At 41.5% G+C, this 21,034-nt stretch overlaps 1 protein-coding gene across 6 annotated transcripts in view; it reads left to right on the top strand.

Moving 5' to 3' along the window:
* Positions 1 to 21,034, top strand: part of SYNE2 (spectrin repeat containing nuclear envelope protein 2) — a 306,127-nt gene that overhangs the window by 54,432 nt on the left and 230,661 nt on the right. For all 6 annotated transcript variants that reach the window (XM_076003979.1, XM_076003977.1, XM_076003981.1 and 3 more), the window contains exons 3-6: positions 18,996 to 19,057; positions 20,257 to 20,352; positions 20,446 to 20,523; positions 20,613 to 20,705. In XM_076003979.1, the coding sequence (XP_075860094.1) occupies positions 18,996 to 19,057; positions 20,257 to 20,352; positions 20,446 to 20,523; positions 20,613 to 20,705 (329 nt within the window). The remainder of the gene's footprint in view (positions 1 to 18,995; positions 19,058 to 20,256; positions 20,353 to 20,445; positions 20,524 to 20,612; positions 20,706 to 21,034) is intronic.

Below are 21,034 nucleotides of genomic sequence, written 5' to 3'. Positions count from 1 at the left end.
AAAGTGGGAAGGGATTTTCTTTGCCAGTCAGTGTAATTTGAGACCAAAGTTGGAATCCCTTCAGAAGTATTTCTGAGATTAAAATCCTTAAGGGAGCTGAATTCAAACCCAACTCCTTTGGGGTTTCTGCTTTTAGGCAGTGAGAGTTATGGGGTCACAAGTCAGAGTTGTGATTAGGGGATTAATCTGACTTTGAAGTATAGGAAGGCTGGAAAAGGGTGGGGAAGCAGAGTTGGAGAAACAAGTTAGGAAGCATTTGCGAATATCCGGGTGTGGATAGTGTTTGCCTGGAGTGGAGTTATAGAGTAGCAGTGAGTATGAGGGTATGGGACAGATATGAAAACCTTCATGGGGAAGACTCAACAGGACTTTGCAACTATCGAGTATGGAGAATAAGGTTGCAAGGCTCCAAGGTCTTGAAACTGAGCTGTTTGGGATAATAATGGTAGCACATATAGTATACAAATTATTAATTTTATTTAATGTGTTTTTACTAAGTATAAGAGTATCAAATAAGAAGGCCATTAAATATTATTAATATCAATGTGCTTAAACTAAATTGTTGCAGATAAAAGGTACTTTATAAAAAAACTCTTGAGAACTTCCTGTGCTATGGAAAGATTACAAGCATGACATGGGGAAGGGCCCATTTGAAAGTGATAGTATCAAGTGAAATTGGCTATCTAGGTGGAGTCATTTTGAGAATTAAAAAAAAATTATTATGGGTATATAATAGTTGTATATATTTATGGGGTACATGTGATGTTTTGATATAGGCATACAATGTATAATGATCAAATCAAGGTCATCGGGGTATGAATCACCTCAAGCATTTGTCATTTCTTTAGAAATTTAAAATGACAAGTGTAGGCAATTCTATATTTCAGATTTAAGCTATTTCCTTTTTATCAAATAAATACAATTTGTTGGTCTATAGGACACAATACATTTGCATAACAGAAGCAAATTATTTTGGTTTCAAAAACAGTATAGTCCAGTGCTTTAGAAAAATAATATTCAGATACAGAAGGTTGTCATTAATTAGACACAGAACCAGGAAGGAGTGTGTATTCTGTTACCTTTGCTACCACGTGAGGAGTTCACTTTCACACAGTCCTGCCAAGGTGCTGGTGAATGGTTAACCATCTGCACGAACCTGTATAAAAACATATTCTGCCCAGTTTACTGTGTCATCTCAGACAATGCTCATATGTTTTATTTAATGCTGTTATCATCTAGATGACATATTTTAAAAGATTAAAAAACCCTCTGTATCATCTGGGTAGGTATCATTACTTGGTAGAGGCCAGTAGTGAAATGTGAGTCTCTGTAGTTATTACTCCATTTAAATTTATTCATTATTTATTGAGTATCCATCTGAAGGGGGGCTTTCAATTTGTGTATTATTTTTGGTAACGTTAAATATTATCTCTGTTTAGTGGGTTAGATTACAAGCCTCATAATGGAGGTGTAATGTTTAATTTTATTAAGTTATTAGTAAACGCTAAGTGCCAACTATGTATAGTGAGCTCAGTGTCATAGATACAAAGACAAATAAATCAGGCACCTTCAAGAAGCACATAGTCTAGGTGTGCTTTTGCCTGTTGATGTCATGTGAAGTGAGAAAATAGCCTGGAGTGCAAGTATAATCTATCATTCTTACGAGATGAGTAGAAGCCTTTAACTTGGTAGAGTCATGTTCCTAATTTTGCTATCTATCGCACAAATTCAAACAAAATATAAAGGAAATTATCTGGGCTATCTTTTCATGTTTCACTTTTAGGGAGATGAAGAATAAAAATTTTCTCTATGTAGCATTATTTGCAAGGTGAGTTACATATTCCTCTCACTGTAGAAATGAAACAGTTTGCTCAGAACCTCCCTGGAGTTTGTTGTCTTCTTACTGAGCCCTATGTAATTGTTTCCAATCCTTGAATTTCCTCTCCTCTTTGTAACAGATCTTTAGAAGATCTGTTCCATGTTATGAAAATTCTCAGGTAGCATGGAAACATGATTTCTTTAGATATGAGGCTGTGTCTATGATGTTTTGGAGCTCAATAGTGCTTTAGTATTGTGGTTCTGAGCGAAAAATCTATTCTACCTTATTATAACTGTGAATGGATGAAACCATGTGAAGTCTTAGAAGAGGAACAGGATTAATAGAAGGCTTCTGGGTGGAATATCTACCCCTTTGCAGCAAAATTCCGAGTGGAATTTTGATGGAAATGATGAATGAAGAGTAAGAAAAAGGCATGTGTTAGCAGGTAATATTTTTGCTTCCCTAACTGATGCAGATTATTCAGTTATTTTGAATAAAAGCAAATCATTTCTGGGGTCTGTTTTGGCTTGTGAGATGATTATTATACCCAGAGAGAATAATCAAGTTATAGCCCTTCACTGCCTATCAGTGTTGTACTGTAACAATGCAAAAACTTTCAGAAAGTTCCTGTTATCATAGTAGCTGATATTATGTTTTATTGTGTTTTCTTGGAAGGTTGTTTGCCTTGGTATTATAAAGCCTTACAATCTTAAAAATATTCTTATTAAATGAAAAATAAAATGAGAACTCTTTATGTTTGCACTGTGTGGTGTTTTTCAGGAAAAAAAATTTTTTTTCTTAGATTTTATTAATATATACAGGTTTGGCTTCTGGGAACTTTGGTTCTGTTTTTGCCAGGAATTTGGGGATAAGCTTACTTTATTCTGGGTCAGTTACATTTTGAAAACTAGGGCAGGATAAATCCAGGGTCATTTAGAGTCTTGTTAAAATGGGTTAACAAAGATCTCATTCATTCCTTATAGAAATAAAAATCCTTTTTAATTAGCCCCATGAGATACAAGATTTTCTGAGCCTCTGTGTATCCGTGTGTGTTGGGTGAAGGTGTAATTATTCAGAGCTTCAAGTAGTATGTTAGGAAAAAATAAAACTCAAAATAATATTACCTTGAAAATGGGAAAGTTAAGAAGTTAGCATACTATATTAATTTATAACCATTTGGTGGGTTTAGTGTATGATTTAACACTGACTGTTGGAGGTCATTCTAAATGTGCCTCTTTGAGACATTACTTCCCTCATCTGATTTCAGCATTGGTGATTACAGTTTCCCTGAATGACTTCATTTTCCTAAATCATTCAGGGAATTTTGGTAAAAGGTAACTGCATTTATTGTTCTCAATATGTATGAGAGCCAAAGTTTACTGCCACTAGGTATTTTTAGAGTCATTTGAAAGGGGTAGATAAAAGCATATGAATGATTTATCAGAAAAATGGAATTTTCGAAGTTCTAAGTGTGTGTATCTTTGGAGAAGAGACATCAGATTCTGGATGAATAATTTCTTATGGTCCCTGAGGGTCTGTGCGGTGATGCGTGTTGAATGAGCATGGGAGGAAAGGGCAGAAAGAGTAGTCACATGCTCTTGCCGTTTGCCTGTGGGTGGGACAGCATTCGCTGGTCCTGCATTGGTTCCTGCCTTTACTGCACAGCGCATTACCAATTTCACCAGTGGGGACGAGTTACAAGGTGAAGGGTTGCTGGCTCAAATGTAGAACACAAACAAGCCTTCTCAAATCTGAGAAACATTTAACATCTTTCCAAAACATTGGAATTGGCCTTTTCTTTAGGTAAGTAGGGTTTTTAATAGTGAGAACTAGTTCTGCCGTGTATCTCTGTCTGCCGCAGTCTGAATGTTTTATTGGCAGAACTTCCAGGGGTTTTGATGTCTTCAGAACAAAATATTTCAAAAGTATAGGTGAATTTGCATTTACCACTTCATCACATAATTATGATTTTTATGAATATCGGTACATCTGTTCATCAATTCATTCATGCAGCATATGTTTCCTGAGATGCTACCTTGTGTCAAGCACTGTTTTATTCAGGTAGGAGATTGCTGAGGTGAACAACTTCAGTAAGCTTCACATGCCCATGGTGCTTCTATTTAAGTTAGACTAGATGATACTTAAGAAAAATATCAGCACATGGTAAGTGTTACGCAGATTTAAATGGGTTTATCTCAGAGTGCCTGGGTGACTTCTTTAGATCAGAGAAGGGACAGTTAAGGAGCAATTGGGTAACACAAGGGCTGCCCTTTGGCAAGAGCATTCTAGTCTGAGGCAATAGGTCCACAAAAAGCTCTATGGTGGAGGCAAGCTTGGTGAATTCATGGAGCAAAAGAAGCCTAATGGGGCTGGGTTGCAGTGGGCACAGATGGCCTGAGCTGGTCGGGGACCAGACGGGGTCTCCTATGGAGTAGACCTTTTGGGTCTTTCCGTGTTTAGAGGGCAAGCAGAAGAGGAGGAGCAAGCCAAGGACACTGAGAAAGAGTAGCCAGGGACAAAGAAGGAAAACCAGGTGAGTGCGATGGCTTGGGACCCCTAGATGAAAGTCTCAAGAAGGAGGTGTGGTCTGCCGTGTTGAATGCCACAGAGCAGCCAGGTAAGATAAGTCCAGAGAAGTGCCCGCTGGATTGGGCTCAGAGGGTTTGTTGGTGGCTCTCACAGGTTAGCTGTCTTCCAAGTAGTAGAGATGGAAGCCCGCCTGGAGTGTGTTGAGGAGAGACTGGGAGATGAGGAAGTAGAAATAATGACTTAACGCTTTCAAGAAATTTTGCTGTGAAGGGAAACAGAGATATCAGGCACATTAGGAAGGAAAAGTTAGGATTCTTTTTAAGATAAGAGAATGCTATTCTATTTCTTGCTATGTCTTTTTTCTAAGTGTAGATTAACTTATTCTTAGAGCCCCTTTTACTTATTCATTATTCAACTTTTTTTTTTTTTTTTTGGAGACAGGGTCTTGCTCTGTTGCCTAGGCTACAGTGCAGTGACATCATCATAGCTCACTGCAGCCTCAAACTCCTGGGCTCAAGTGATCCTCCTGCCTCAGCCTCCTCAGTATCTGAGACTACATTTGTGCACCATCCTGCCTGGATAATTCTTCTATTTTTTGTAGAGATGGGTCTTACCATGTTGTTTAGACTGATCTCAAACTCCTGGTCTCAAGCTATCCTTCTGCCTCCACCTCCCAAAGTGCTAGGATTACAGGCAAGAGCCACCACACCCAGCTTCAACAAATATTTTTGAACATCTATTGTGTACAAGGCACTGTGCTGTGCACATGGAGTAGTGCCTGGCACGTGCTTTTCTAAAATGTATCTTCTGATTACAGTGATCACATGAGCACACCAACCATTGCAGTGTAATGTGATGTGAGCCGCCAGAAGGGGAAGACCTGGCACTGTGGAAGTGTGGAGCAGGGGTGCCCACCCCAGACCTGGGGAAGGCTTCTCAGTGGAAGTGATTCCTAGCTTTGACCTAAAAGATATTAGCAGTTGAGCAGGGAAGGTGAGAAGATATGAGTGAACGTGGCATATTAAAGAAATGGATGTTCAGTGAGACTAAGGATTAGATTTTGCAGGATAATGTGAAGAGACAAAGCTCCGGAGACATGTAAACATAGAAGGGTTTGGAATTTTTCCTAAGACCAAAGAGAAGCAATGAGAGGATTTTGAGTAGAGACCTAAGTGCTTTTAGCAGTTCCCTCAAGGGAGCAGTGTGAGGTGTAGTCTTTAAGGGAGTGAGTGTGGAGGCGGAAAGACCAGTGTGGTCTGTTATGGTGGTCAAGCTGAGAGAGAAGGGGTCCTGATATAGAGGGGGCAGTGAAGGCATAGATATTCAAGAGATATCTAACGGGTAACAGGGCTTTTTGATGACTGGATGTGGGGAATTGAAGGAGAGGGAAGCATAAAAAATGACTCAGGTTTATTTTTGGGCAAATCAGTGGATGATAAACAATTCACTGAAAAAAAGATGCAGGAGAACAACTTCGGGTGGGAAGGAAATAGGTTAGAGATGATAACTCAGTTCTGGAAATGCTGAGTTTGAGGTGTCTGTGCAATAACCAAGTGGAGATACCCAGACAACAATGGGACATACGACATGATGCTCAGGACAGACAGACACCTGGGCTGAAGGTGAAGCTTTGGAAGTCACTAGTATACAAATGGGAGTTTATTCCATTGGAGTAGATGAAAATATCTATAAAAAGAGGAAGAAGGGTCTAGGCAGAATATTGCAGAGATAATAAAAGCAAAACAAGCCCATAGCAGAGCCTGAGAAGAGATATTCAGAGAAGTAGGAGGAAAACAAGGTCAGTATGGTATCATGGAATCCAGAGCAGGAGAGTATTTCAAGAAGAATAGGGTAGAAAACAGTGCCAGAAGTTTTAAGATATCCTGGTTGGGCATTGTGGCTCATGCCTGTAATCCCAGCACTTTGGGGGGATGGCTTAAGGCCAGGAGTTGCAGACCAGCCTGGGCAACCCAGCAAGACCCTGTCTCTACAGAAAAAAAAAAAAGAAAAACTAGCTGGGTGTGAGTACATTCAACTGTAGTCCCAGTTACTCAGGAGGCTGAAGCAGGAGGATCACTTGATCCCAGGAGTTTGAGGCTGCAGTGAGCTATGATGACACTGTTGCACTCTAGCCTTGGCGACAAAGTGAGACCCTGTCTCTAAGAATATGTGTGTGTGTGTGTGTGTGTGTGTGTGTGTGTGTGTGTGTGTGTGTATAAAAGAAATTTTAAGATATCCTGTAAGTACTGAGAAGTTTAGCAATGGGAGTATTCTAAGTGGCCTAGCTGAGAATTAGTGGAGCAATTGGGGCAACCCAGCTTACAGTGGGTTAAGAAATGAGTGGTAGTGCCCAGTAAACTGAACTATAAAAAAAAAAAAAAAAACAAAAGAAATGAGTGGTAGGTAAGGAAGTGAAGACAGCCAGTGTAGACAACTCTCTGAAGAAGTTTGGGTTTAAAGGGGAGGAGAGAGGAGGAGAGAGGAGTGGTAGCTGGAGTGGTGATGGCTTTGACATTTCAGCTGATTTTGAATTATAATGAAAAGCATAGAAAAGATCTTGAATCAGACACATCTGGATTTGAGTCTCTCCACCATTAGATGCGAAATCGAAAGCACGTTATCCAAGGCATAGTAGGCTTTCAATACATGTTTTATTGAATGAGTGTGTAAAAATCCTTCATCTTCTGGGAGCTATAGCTTCTTTATTTATAAAACGCCTACCGTACCACTTTGTTGGCAGGCTCTAATGAAACAGCATCATGGCTCCTTACCCTGAGGTTCCACCTACCCCTGGGCCTGCCTTGCTCTGGCAAGCCCTCTGAGCACCCCGCCAAGTGTGTCTTAGGATGCCAATACATTGTGTAGATTTATTTTGACATGCATTACATTAACATCTCAGAGTTTATTATTTCATTACTATATTTGCCAGGCCCTTCCTGTTTCCTTCTGTTGTCTCGAGACTAAGTTACGCATGTGAATCAGTTCAATCGATTTAGAGAGTTGTTTCTCAGAGCGAGGTATGTGAAGGCCTGAATCAGAATCTCTGGGAGTTGAGACCCAGAAACCCGCACTTACACAGCAACGCTGAGTAATTTGCCACGTGCCAAAGTGTGAGAATCTTGGGCTTAACATCACCGCGCAGCTCTCTTCTGTCCAGTCCGGTTCGTTTGCACTCGGAAGTCACAGGTGCTGGGATTGCGGCCCCAGTAGAAGGTGTTTAGGGTCACACATCTTTATTTTTGAAAAGCAAAACATTCACAGTTTTATGGGGTAAAGCGTAGGAAGGAGCAACAAATACGTGTTAAAAGAAATGTAGTCATTGCTTGATTTATCCATTCCACAGATATTTAGTGAGCAACTCAGATGAGTCAGAAGAGGGTGAGAAAGAGGGGAGATACCTACCTAGCACCTAGATTCTCAGCGTTTTATCTATATTGTGGAGTTCATTTACATCGGTTAGAAAGACACGACTTGCTTATTACTCAGAGAGCCAGGAGCTATGTTCCAGCTATGGGGTTGGAAACAAAAGCCTCAGTGTAAAACTCTCAGGTGTTTACACAAGGGCGTGGTTCACTCATGTGGCAACATGAAGTTGCTGGATTCCCATGCCAAGGCCCAAAGTAGAACTCACTGATTGTATGTCACATATTTTCCCAACAAACTACTGAAATCTCTACATTAATTGGGGGGGAAATAGCAACAAGCCCCTGCTCCCCACACCCCCAGCCATTGAACCATTCATTCAACAGAAATCTTCTGAATCCCTGCGGCGTGAGTAGTGCTGGGCCGGGTGCTGCAGGCGAGAAGAGGAGCAAAGTCAGAGTGTCCCACGCTGTCAGGGGCCCGCAGGCTGGTGAGGAGGCTGAGAGTCAGCAAATGATCTCGTAGATATTAGCTAATATTTTTGGAGGAACAGCTTTATATTAAGATACATTTGGAGATAAAATTCACATACCATATAATTCACCCATTTAAAATGAACAATTCAATAGTAAAAACTATTTGCAGAGTTGTGCAACCATCACATTTCATTTTAGAACATTTTTGTCACTCCCAAAGGAAACCTCATACCCTTTAGCTGTCACCCTCCCCAATCCTGCCACCACCAACCCACAACTCCCCCCATTCAGCCCTAGGCAACACTAACCTACTTTCTGTCCCTATGGATTTCCGTATTCTGGACATTTCATATGAATGAAATCACGGGACATGTGGCATTTTGTGACTGGGTTTTTTCACTTAGCATAATGTTTTCAAGATTCATCTATATTTATTTATGTAGCCTAAGTATAGTCTATGCCAGAGATAGACAGATGTTTCCTGTCTTTTAATGCTATATGGTCTCTGTCATACTACTCAACTCTGCCGTTGTATCATGAAAGCAGTCCCAGACAAGGAATGTGTGGTTGTTCTGATAAAACTTCATTGACAAAAACAGGCAGCAGAACACATTTGGCCTTTGGGCTATAATTTGCTGACCTCTGATCTAAGTCTATAGAGGTACTTAATCCTCCTAACAACTCTAAGAAGTAGGTACACTGCTATCTCCATTTTAAGATGAGAAGACTGACACACACAGCTAGTAAGAGGCGGATATAGGGATCCAGCACAGGGAACCTGTGTTCTCAATCTTGTCAGTGATCACAAATTGAGACAAGTCTAAATTTGGGGATGAGGGGGGAATCCCCTCATGACTCCTGGAAAGCAAATGAAAGACTTAGGTTGACTTAGGTCTCCTTTAGGATGCAACAATGGAGCTGACACCTACGGGGGACTAGAAGTTACTGGGCAAGGGTGTAGGGGAGGGGTGGCATAGGTGCCCATGGGGCAGGAGGAGCTCAGCCTGTAGAGGCCCTGAAAGGTGAGAGTGGCTGGAGCCTGGGGCGTGGGGGACAGTAGTGTGCACGGAGGGTGGAGCCTGCTCCGCCATAGCTCTGTTAAGGATTTTGCTCATGATCCCAAGAACAGAGAGAAACCGTGTAAGAGTGAAAAGAGTAATATGGTCAGGTTTACTGGCTGGAGTGGAGGGCAGATTGGAAGGGCACAGAGCAGCCCTGGTTGGCCGTGGAAGCCTTCCAGGCCGGAGCTGCTGGTAGATCGAATGGGAAGGCTGGGGGGGGGGGGTTGGGGGGTGGCGGGGGTGCCCAGAGATGTAGACAAGGACACCAGGGCTATGAGGAGGCACATCTGGCAGGATTTGGTGGTAGGTTGTACTTGAGGGTGACAGAAGATGGGAGGTGTCAGGGACAGGGGTGTCTAATCATGAGATAGGAACGTGGGTGAGGACCGGTTTGGGGAGAGGTAGGAGCTGGAGTTTGATCTTAGTCCTGGGATGCTAAGGTTGATGGCAAGTGCTGTTTTTCCATAGTGACAACATAGATTCTGTAGCAGGGGAAATATGTGAAGTAAAATCATTTTGAGGTTGTACTTATGTTAGCCAGGAGTTAACTTCTAAACTCAACTTTCCTAGTTCCGTAAGCGAGAACTCAGTCTTGGTACTATTTGTGTTCCTTTCTTGTTTGTTTGTTTGTTTGTTTGCTTGTGGATGGTTGCAAGAAAATGTGTGGTAAATTGTCCCCTCCTTTCTGTTAGTTAATAGTCTCCCCTTCTGTAGTTAAGTAACAGACTTTTTCCTGTTTATGCTTCACCTATTTTAGGCTTCTCTTGATTTGATTGTATGTGTCTGTGTGTTTTTATTCCCTTAATTTGTTTCTTTGTTTATTTCTGTTTGTTATTTATCTCCAAGAGAAACAATCGAAGAAGTAGCTTTATATTTTTAGTTCTTATTCTATCAGATGACAGCTTGATGAAGTTTCTTTGGGGTGGCAGTTGGAACATATGGCTAAAATGTGTTGCATTATTGTCTGAATTTCATTATCATCCTTACCATGTCTGTCCTGGCTAACATTGAGTGGGCAGTATTGTTTCAGGGAATGGCAACAGTGTCTCATTAGTGTATACCTGTGACATAATAAGAAATATATATTAATATTTGGTCTCTGCCACTGGTTTCTGGCACAGAGCTCCTAAAACCTTCCCTAAAACCTTGTAATTTCCTGACTCATAGAGACGCTAGGAGCCTTTCTTGTTCTCATATCTGATCTTTGGCTCGGGTTCCTAACACAGAGCTCCTAAAGCCCTTGGGATTTCCTGGGCGATAGGAGTGTCTTTTATTCTAATGAAGTGACTTTTGATGGGCTCTTGGATCACTTCCAGATGGGGGCTGGTTACCAGAAAGACCAAGCCTCGATTAGAGATTTGGAACTTTCAGCCCCACCTTCCCTCCCCCATCTTCTGAAGAGGGGAGCAGAGCTGGAGATTAAATTAATAATCCCGTTATGCCTATGTGACGAAGCCTCCATAAAAATTCCTAAAGTACAGGGTTTGGAGGCCTTCCGGGTTGGTGAACACCTTCATGTGCTGGGAGGGTGGCGTGCCCGACTGCGTGGGGACAGACACTCCCGTGCTCAGGACCCTCCCGGACCTTGCCCTACGTATCTCTTCATCTGTAGCTTTACCATTATCGTTTATCATAAACCAGCTAACGTATGTGTTTCCCTGAGTTCTGTGAGCCGTCATAGCAAATCTTGAACCTGAGGAGGGCGTCTTGGGAACCCCCGATGTACAGCCAAGTTGGATAGAAATGAGCGCAGCCTGGGAACCGTCTACTTGCGATTGTCGTCTGAAGTGGGGGTGGGACGGTGCCCTTGACACGTGGGGTCTGCACTCGGTTGGCAGTCCGTGTTCTGACTGCTTGGATAACAGGTTGTGTCCCGGGAGTTGGGGAATTGCTTCATGATGAGGGAAAACCCCACACATTTGGTATCATAAGCGAAGTATTAAGAGGAACAGTACAGAAACAGAGTGCTTTTTTCATAATGCCCTTTTGTTCAAGGCATTTTATTAGTTGAAGAAAGAAATTGTTATTAAAACAAGGATTAGGATAAGACATAGGCCTAGTGTCACTGTTGCCAGTAAATTCTTTTTCTTTATATAATAAGTCAGTTTGATCCTCAGTACTTTTAATATTTATTAAATCTTTCAATCAGCAAATATTTATCGAGTACATCTTCTCCACACGGCACTGTGCAGAGGGGAGGCAAAAACGCAAAAGTGTGAAAATTGAACTTTGAGGTTCTTATAACAGTGAGGAGGACAGAAACCACATGCAACAGGTGGAAGTTACCATAGGTGGAAACACAGCTAGGTCCTGCATGTAGCTATTCTTTAATAAAATGCAGATACAATTATAAGAGTTATACTATTTTACAACTTATTCCTTTTCACTTAAGAATATATCCACATCAGCACATATATATTTGGTTTATTCTTTTTATTGACTAGATATATTTTTTCTCTTCTATATTTATATATTTAGAAGGGTTATGATCTTTTAAAAAATTTTCTTAAACAGTATAGCAGATGCTTTTAACTTTAAGTAGTATAGCTAAATCTCTGCCTTTTGAATTGTTGGTTTAAAAAATGAAGCTGTGTCATGTATATTCATTCAGTGTACATATATAAGACGTAAATTCATTTGTCCAAAAAATACTGACTGCGTGTCTTTTACTTGTGATGTACTATATTCTAAGAGCTAGGGACCCAGTGACCAACAAAAACAAACCCTTGCCTTTTAGAATGTATGTTCTTTACATGTTCAATCTAGAAATATACACATTAATTAATGCTGTTTTTGAAGAAGAAAAATGGAGGGTCGAGGGAAGGTCAAGATTAACTTTTGTTTTGTTTTTGAGGTGGGGTCTCGCCACGTTGCCCAGGCCGGAGTGCAGTGGCTATTAACAGGCGCAGTCATTGTGCATTATAGACTGGGACTTCTGGGCTCAAGTGATCCTCTGGCCTCAGACTCCTGAGTAGCTGGGACTGTAGGCACACCACCATGCCCGGCCCTAAGCTTAACTTTTAATTTCTATTTTATGTCCCTATGTACTATTTGAAAGTTTTTTATAAGTATTACAGATTACTTTGTAATAACAAGAATAAGAAAAGATCCAACATAGTATTATTGTCAGAGACCAGAGGTAGAATAGATTATTTCTATTTCACTTTAAGAAAGGGGACTTTTGAATAGGACATGTCTTAACAAATGTTGCTCAAATGCCCACATGTATAAAGCATTGCTCTGGGTGCAGGGGGCTAGGGGGTGGTGGGGGTGGTGGTGTCTATGAATGCAGACAGAAGCAGGCAAGAGTGGCTATTCCAGTGGTACATAGCATGATAATGCAGAAAAGGGAATTGCAGATATTCTAGTTTGGCCAGAGAATGGGATATGGGTAACGAAGTCATGGGAGATGATGAATCAGAAAAAAGTAGATTAGAGTCTAATTAGGAACGACCTAGGATGTTAGGCTAAGAATCAAACATTTGTTCAGTAAGGAATTAGGGGATGATCAAAAGGTTTTAATGAGGAGAGTGAAAGATCAAAGTAATGAATCTGGGGCCATATGCAGTAAACCTGTTATCAATGATCCAATAATAGAAGGAAAAGCAGAGAAATTCCTGAATAAGAATTTGCAAGGCTTCCTCAGTGACCTCATGCAATAGAGAAAACTCTTGGAGATGCTACATCTGTGTTTAAGTGAAAATGTAAGCTAGTGATTCTTAGCCTGAGGTAACTGCTTTTGAACTTGTACTATAGAGGAGGACTCCTAGAGTCAACATTTTAGATGAAACTGGGCCTTGCTGACACTTGATAGCTGTGGTAGTTTTATAATGAGCTTTATAATGAACTTAAAATCCACACCCTTTAATTAGCTTAACTCAATTTGTTTTCAGTTTAGTTCCCTTCTGGCTAAGGATATGAGCTGTCAGCTCACAAAAGGCAGATTGAATAAGAACAAAACTCAGGGATTAAATGTATTTTTATGGTAATGACGCCCAGAGAAAAATCTTTGCCTTCTATGCTTCATTTCTCAAATTCAATATTTTTCAAGAACAATCAAGGATACTTCTGTGGGCCAGAATAAAATTCACTGACCACAATTTCCTGCATTATATATATTTCTTATTTGCCTTAAAAATCAAGGTAGAGAATTTCTCATCCTCCATTCCTTAGCATTCCGACAGAAATTCATCATTGTAATAGATTGTATTATTCTCTTTATTTCTTCGCTCTTTTTCTTTCCTAACATCTGCTGATTAAAAGGTCCTATTCTCTACATGCCATTCTAAGAAGAGTTTTATTAAGTTGCTTAAGCACGTGGCTCTCAATTATTTTTTCCCCAATGGGTCAGCCCTTGAAAAGAACAAAAGGTTACTTATCCTGCCATAGGGTGAGCTATTTGGCTGTGGTTCCCATTGAATACTGCTATTCAGGATAAGGCAGTATGAAAATGTGAGAAAAGTGTGTCAAAGGATAAATGGAGTGGCACATATAAAACCGTTTAATTGAGTTGCTACAAAGGTATTTAATTGTACCTGGGACATCTTTGTTTGCCATTAAGCAAAGGGTCCTTGTTGTTCTTAAAGGGTTCTGATTTCCAGGATGAAGAGGCATTCTCTAAGTTGGGACAATGAGTTAAAAGCCATGAAGATTCCTTTCCAAATCTTTCTCTGAAGATTTCATTTGTGCACTGTTTCCTTTGCTAACTGGAGATTACCTGTGGGGATTTGTTCTGACTGCTTCCCTTATTGTATTTTTTTTCTTTCACTTGTTTCTATTAGAGTTTAATCAAATTAGGACAGGGATAACTTCGGGTTTTCATTAGAAAAGTTTGGATTATTTTAAATGTGAGTTTATGTCTCTGGCAGGGGTTGTTCTTCAATCCAACCTTTTATTAGGTGCTTCAATTTGAACAATTCAGTTAGAGCCCTGATTTTGCTGCCTGTTTTCCCAGCCTAGGAAAGTACCAAGACGCCTTTTGTCTGGTATCACGTGGAAATGAAATGATCCCTCATCTTATTTGGAAATAGTTCAAAATGGCTGAGGTTTCCAGGTGGACATGGCATGCTAAAACTTTTTAGGCACACAATGCTCTCTTTGCACTCAGTTTTGTGCTGCGTTTCATCTCTTTCAAGGTTATTTCATGGTGCTCTGTCCAATAACTCCCCTAAAGTTAGTGCAGACTCTGTCTCTTGGACCTTGTGTTATCATATTGCTGATTAGTTTCTTCTTTACACTATCACGCAGAAAGAAAAATCTCTCCTGGTTCCTTAAAGATAAGAAAAAGAGTCATCTTTGGTTTTGTATTGTTGTTTATTTTGTTTTTAGTTTGAATTTCTGCTTTATTGCCAGGAATGGGTAGGTTTTTCCATGCTTTTATATATGACCTTGGTGAGTGTACATTGTGTGCATGTAACTTGCCTGCAATCATAAAAACTTGTTCTCTATTTTTTTCTATTGATAAACAAAATTAGCCTTCCATACATATTTTTAAGTGTCAATACATGTTTAAAAGTTATTCTCTTATCATGTACTGATAGTAGGGGAAAAATAATGAAAATAATGAAAACCTCAAAAATTCTAGGAGATTAGTAACATTTTAAACAATTGAATAAAATTGTGGTTCTTTGGAATTCTTTTGTTAAGTGAAATTTATCTAAAACAGCAATAACTCTCAAAAGCCTAAATTATCCAGTTGGCTTGTCAGAACTCAGTTTAGTTCAGCTAACAATTATTGAGTGTCCAACAAAGTGTAAATCACTGGATTATAACTAATTTAAACCGGTAATGCATAGAAAATGAAATGGGTTAAAAAAGGAAAACATTCCAGTGAGGCTCAGTGCATCTTTAATCTCCGATCAGGCACAATACTTAAAGACAATTATAAACTTTTATGCAGCTAGCCTTTCTTCTGTTCTGCAGTCAGAACTCTCATCTACTTTAAAATTTTTTGAGAATTTAATTAGATGCCATACTCCTACATGTATCACAGTCCAAATACCAAAAGTTTCAGTCCATTATGAGTGTTCAGTAGAGATTAATAAGGGACAATGGGAAGAATCAAAGGAAAACAATGTATTAGCATTTAAAAGAAAGGATCGTAAACTTAAAAAGGTAGATTCAGACTAATATAGTAAACGAAATATAACAACAATAGCAATAACATTATTATTATTATTTCAGCAAATATTTATTTAGGGCCTGCTGTGAGCCAGGCTTTTCTAGGGACTATTACAGACAAAACATCTTTGCCAGTGTGGTGCTTGCATTCTATGGGAAGAGAGTGAGACATTAACAATAAAATATTAATACTATATAAATAACTTACCTGGAAAATTAAAAGGTATAAGTGCTGTAGAAAAAAAAAAGTAGAGCAGGACAAGAGGGAGCAGGAATGTTAGGGTTTTAAGTGGAATGATCTTACGGACAAGGTGTCTGAGCCAGGATGTGACGAGACGGGGGAGTTTGCCTGTGAGTATCTGTAGTAGGAACAGCCCTGGAAGAAAGGACAACTGTGCAAGCCCTACGGTGGGAGGGGCCTGGAGAGTTTGGGGCAAAGAGGAGGCCGGAGTGGGGCCACAGGGACAGATGGTGCTGGGCCTGGGGCCGTCTCGGGGAATGATGTGAGGAGCCCTTGCCCTGGCGAAGGAGCGTCCTGATCTGAGTGGACATTTTGGCAACATCACTCTGCTTCCTGTGTTGAGAATGGCGTTTCAAGGGCAAAGCCAGAAGAAAGGAGACGTGTTGGGAAGTCATCGCAGTAATCCTGGTGGAGGTGATGGTGGCTTGGCCCAGGGTGGTGGTGGTGGTGGTGGTGGTGGAGCTGGAGAGAGCGGTCATGTCCCGGACACATTTTGAAGGTGGACCTAACAGGATTTCCCGAGGCATCAGATACGGAGTGTGAAGGAAAGGGAGCAGCCAGCCGGTGCTGCAGGGGGAAAGCCCAAAGTGGGGGTCCTGGAAGCAGCAGGGGAGAGTGAGTATCTGTACTGGAAGCTGCCGATTGGTCTGGCACGGTGGAGGCTGAGAACTCACCACTGGTTTTAGCGAGAGAAGGTCGTAGAGGACCGTGATTCACGGCGACCGTGATGAGAGAGCAGTTTCAGTGCTCTCTCCTCTGGGGTGAGGACCTGATTCTCATGGGTTTGGTTGAGTGTGAATGAGAGGACCTGCAGACAGTGAACATGAACTCCTGGAGGAGTTTTGCCACAGAGGAGGAGACAGATGAAGTGATGGCTAATGGAGGGTGGGGTCAAGAGAGGTTTGTTTTTAGATGGGAGAATTAACAGTGTGGATGTACACTGATGGCCGTGGTCAGGTGTGTGTGTGTGTGTGTGTGTGTGTAGGATGGTACAGAAGAGAAAGGAGCAGAATGTCCTTGAGTAGATGCCACGGGCTGGGATCTAGTGTACGAGTGAAGGGATTGGCGCTGGGTCCAAGCAAGGGTGGTCCATCTGTGCCGACCGGTTGGAGGCAGAGCGCTTTGGTAGGCTGTTAGATGAGGAGTGGGAAACAAAGTCTCAGCTGAGAGTGAGGATGGGGAAAGAGGTATGAGACGTTTGGGGACGGAGAAGGGGTGAAGTTGCCACCTGGGGAGTGGGAGAGGGCAGCATGGTGTGACTACCGGGCAGCATTGAGGGCCCATGGCGGGTGCTGGTGAGACTGGTCAGTGCCGTTGGAGTTTTTTCTCCAGCCACCGTCAGCAGCCTGTGTGGGATGAAGTGTGCAGAGAGTAGTCACCAAGTGCCGGGCCAGTGCCGCACAAGGGGGAGGTGCAAGGGAATGTTGGTAATAATGGGTCGCGGAACTTAAGATGGATAAGGATGAAAGCGAGGGTATCACAGGGGTGAGGGATGGTGAAAAGCTAGCAGAATTGAGGGCTTGGAGTTGCCGATGAGCTCAAAGGACTGTTGGAGCTGGGGCACGAGGGGGAGTGAACGTAATGGAGATACACGAAATCGAGATTGTGGAAGAGTTGCAATTGTTAGTGATGACGAGGTCTGGAGCATGACCATGACAGCGAGCGATTGAGGCAGAGAAGAAGAGAAGTGCATTGGAGAAGAGAAATTAAGGAGACTGAGAGGCAGGAGGTTGAAAGGTTCATCGAAATCGTCAGGATTAGACAGGAGTCATATTGGAGAGAGGACAGTGGGGAAGAACTAAAATCTTTGAGAAATGATGGGAATGACAGAGATAGGTAATGACTGTGACAGTCAGGATGGTCTGATGACATGAGATCCAAAGCTAGACCATTTCAGGGACAAAGAGGGTGGTCTGGAACATGGTCTGGAGGTTGCAGTGAGGAGTGAGGAACCAGGGCTGCAAGTGACAGCAATTAGCCACTTGAGAGGGCTGCAGGGGGAACAGTGTTGTCAGAAGAGGGCCAGGGCTCAGTGAGAGCAGAAGGGGAAAGCCTGAACACTAGAGAGAGTACTGGGTGTGGAGGGGTTTGCTGATGGTGCACCATGGATTTCAGCCTCAGTGGAAGGGTTCCAGGAGTTAAGGAAAGGTGAGAGATGAGCGAAATTAAGGGATCTGCAGGGTCTTATGAGAATCAGAGAAATGAGAGGGACTGAGAGCAGGGAGTGCACGTGCATTTGTGCTCATATGCATGTGTGTGCATGTGCATGTGTGTTGGCTGACAGAAGCAGGGATAAAGGGCATAGTGAGATGAAGCCTGGTGAACTTGAGCTCAGTGGTGGTGGCAAGGCTGCAAACGTTGGGCTCAAGGAGGAATGAGTGTCTGGGTTTACGCTCATCCCTGTCCATTGGGGTGAGGAGGTCTGGGGAAATGTGAGCTCAGTCCTTGTGTGCAGAACTGACGCTTGACCTCAGAGTTGAGCACGTGTGCTGCAGCTGAGGAAGAGGAAGGCAGGGAGAGGCATAGTGTCAGTGCGGGACACCCTCTTGCCCAGGTGGAAGGAGAGAAATACTCTGAGTGACCAAATCTTCCCCTCGACTCCTGCCCAGTTAATAAGAGTAATAGCTAACACTTCCATGTGGTACTGTGCGCCAACTGGCACGGGTGGGGAACCCGTGGCCTCAGGCCCTCCAGATACCTGAGTGCGGCCACTGAATCCAGACTTCACAGAACAAATCCCTTTATTGTCCCTTTCTTGAAAGGATTTTTTTTCTGTAAAATTTGATTCAGACAAAAGGCCACACTCAAGGATCCAGAAGGCTGCAGGTTCTCCACCCCCAGCGCTAATCCCACAAGGACGCTGCTCAGGGTCACGCAGATACTCCGTAACAGGAACAGGATTTGAATCCAGGTCTCACTGACTAATTGCAGCTCGTTTGCAGTTCATTCACGGCAATGTATCCTCCATGATGAATTTTCATGATAAACATTAAAACTGAACTGCAATGACTGTGCCTTTTAGCTCCGACATGGCTTTGGCTTAAACTCCAAGTCCTTTTGGGTTAGGAATACTTCTTGTTCTTCACAATTCTTTGCACAGTGATGTCAAGCCTGTGTGGGGCATTAATTCTTTTGTCAATAAAAAATATTAAAAACCAGTGTCTCTTGTAATCTAACTTGTAGCTTAAAAAAAAAATCTTCTGTCAACATGCTATTTCTAAAATACTCCTTGGCCAAACATCTAAAATTTAGACTAAGTCCTGGAGAGTTTGTAAGCTTGTGAAACACGTGCACATACCCACAGTGGCAGACCTTTGAAGCTTTGACAAGTTCAAAAGGTTTCTGGGCTTCTCATTTTACAACTGCTGTTGTCCTTTCTCTGATAGCCAAACAGGAAGACACTCAGAAGAAAACCTTCACCTGCTGGGTAAACTCACAGTTGGCAAAGGTGAGAAAAAAAAGAGCAAAGTAAGTTATAAATATATTTGTTACTCCCTCAGTTTTGGCCCCAAGGAGGACATTAAAAAATGGCACCTCGGGCCTGGCATGGTGACTCATGCCTGTAATCTTAGCACTCTGGGAGGCTGAGGCAGGAGGATTGCTTGAGCACAGGAGTTCAAGACCAGCCTGAGCAAGAGTGAGGCCCCGTCTCTATGAAAAAAAAAAATCTAAAAAAAAAAAAAAAAAAGGAAAAATGGCACCAGTGACATGTAAAAAACTGTAGAATGTCTTTTTTTGAAAGAATTTGCTGAAAGTCACCCTGGTCTTGCTTTGATGTATTTGTTATTCTTTCTCAACACATGAGAAGGGTACTTTTGTTAAGGATATGGGGAAAAAGCTATAAAAAGATTTAAGATCAGTCACATTTTTCATTAAGTGAAATAATAGTAATGATGATCTGTATATAATGAGTGTTATGTGTTAAGACACTGTCCCAAACTCTTTAAATGCAATGATTATGACTACTCATGACACTGAAATGACTTCACAACATCCCTGTGAGAAAGAGAGAGTGTCATTCCTGTTTAAAGGTCAAGGAAACTAAGGAACAGAGAAGTTAGGTGACTTGCCCATGGTCACACAGCTTGTAAGTGATAATGCTGGGAAACAAACCCATGCAGTCTGGACCTGGAGGCCTTGATTGTAATCACTGTGCCACCCTACCTCAGTGATGCCAAGTGCCTAGCATAACCTAGATACACGACAAATGAGTCTTTTCTTACAGGCCACTCCCACTGCTCCTTGTCTGTCCATTCCAACACAATGCTTCTAATTCTAAGACAGGGTAAATACATAAGCAGGTTGCTCCAGAAATGTAATCTGCTCTCCAAATGGGTCACTATCAGCTGATTCTGAATGTCTTTAATGCCACATCTATACACAGGTTTTTTAAGCGCTCAGTGAAAGCTGCATGCAGGAAGTGTTTTGTTACTGGAAATTTGCCATGAGATAAATTAAATTCACTACTTTTTTTAAAAAAATCATGATTTGATATGAATCTTTGCATGTTCTCTGTCATTCTTAATTAAGATGAAAATCACTACCAGAGCTTAGCTTTCTCAAAGACACAAAGCACATTTGTGAGATTCTTAAAGGTATTGTGATTTTGGACCAAACTTTGACTATTTTTCTTGTGACCTTTTTCAGCACTCTTCTCCCTCGGTTATATCAGACCTATTTACAGACATTAAAAAGGGTCATGTCCTCCTGGACCTGTTAGAAGTACTTTCAGGACAACAGTTGGTAAGATTTTTAAATGACACCAAGAAACTTCCTGTTGATTTTTTAAAAATGTATTTCATATTTCTGAATAATCTATTTACTTGTATTTCATAGCCTCGGGATAAAGGAACTAATACATTCCAGTGTAGAATCAATATAGAACATGCCCTGACATTCCTAAAAAACCGATCAGTGAGTATACATTGCACTTGAAGATTCATGGGGGAGATAAATGCTATGGAATATTTTCTCCTTTTAACCTGCTTTTCTTTTTTTTCTAGATCAAGCTAATAAACATTCATGTTGCTGATATTGTAGATGGAAACCCATCCATTATTCTTGGCCTAATTTGGACAATTATACTGCACTTCCATGTAAGTAGTTTGATGATACGAAAATTATTTCTACTCTAATTGCTGCAGAATGAACTAAGTGCAATGCAGTACGTGTGACTTGCTGCTGGTTCAGCCCCGAGCTACTTCCATAAATAGGACCTCTGGAAATCTTGAACAGGCGGAAAATATATAGCAGACCTTGAGCCATTTTTGTTGTTTTTTTAATTAAAAGTTGATTGCTGCTGAATTATCACGATATCCTGAATTCTCCATAATATCAGCGCTAGTCTGAACAGAACCTGCTGTGGTAATAAACGTTTGCTTATTGCTGTTTGTTTACTATGGCAGAGGACAGAGTAGGAAGCTTC

Source organism: Microcebus murinus, chromosome 6, assembly GCF_040939455.1.
Source record: "Microcebus murinus isolate Inina chromosome 6, M.murinus_Inina_mat1.0, whole genome shotgun sequence".
NCBI lineage: Eukaryota > Metazoa > Chordata > Mammalia > Primates > Cheirogaleidae > Microcebus > Microcebus murinus.
The sequence above is the reverse complement of the archived record's forward strand: the minus strand, read 5'-3'. Positions and strand labels throughout refer to the sequence as shown.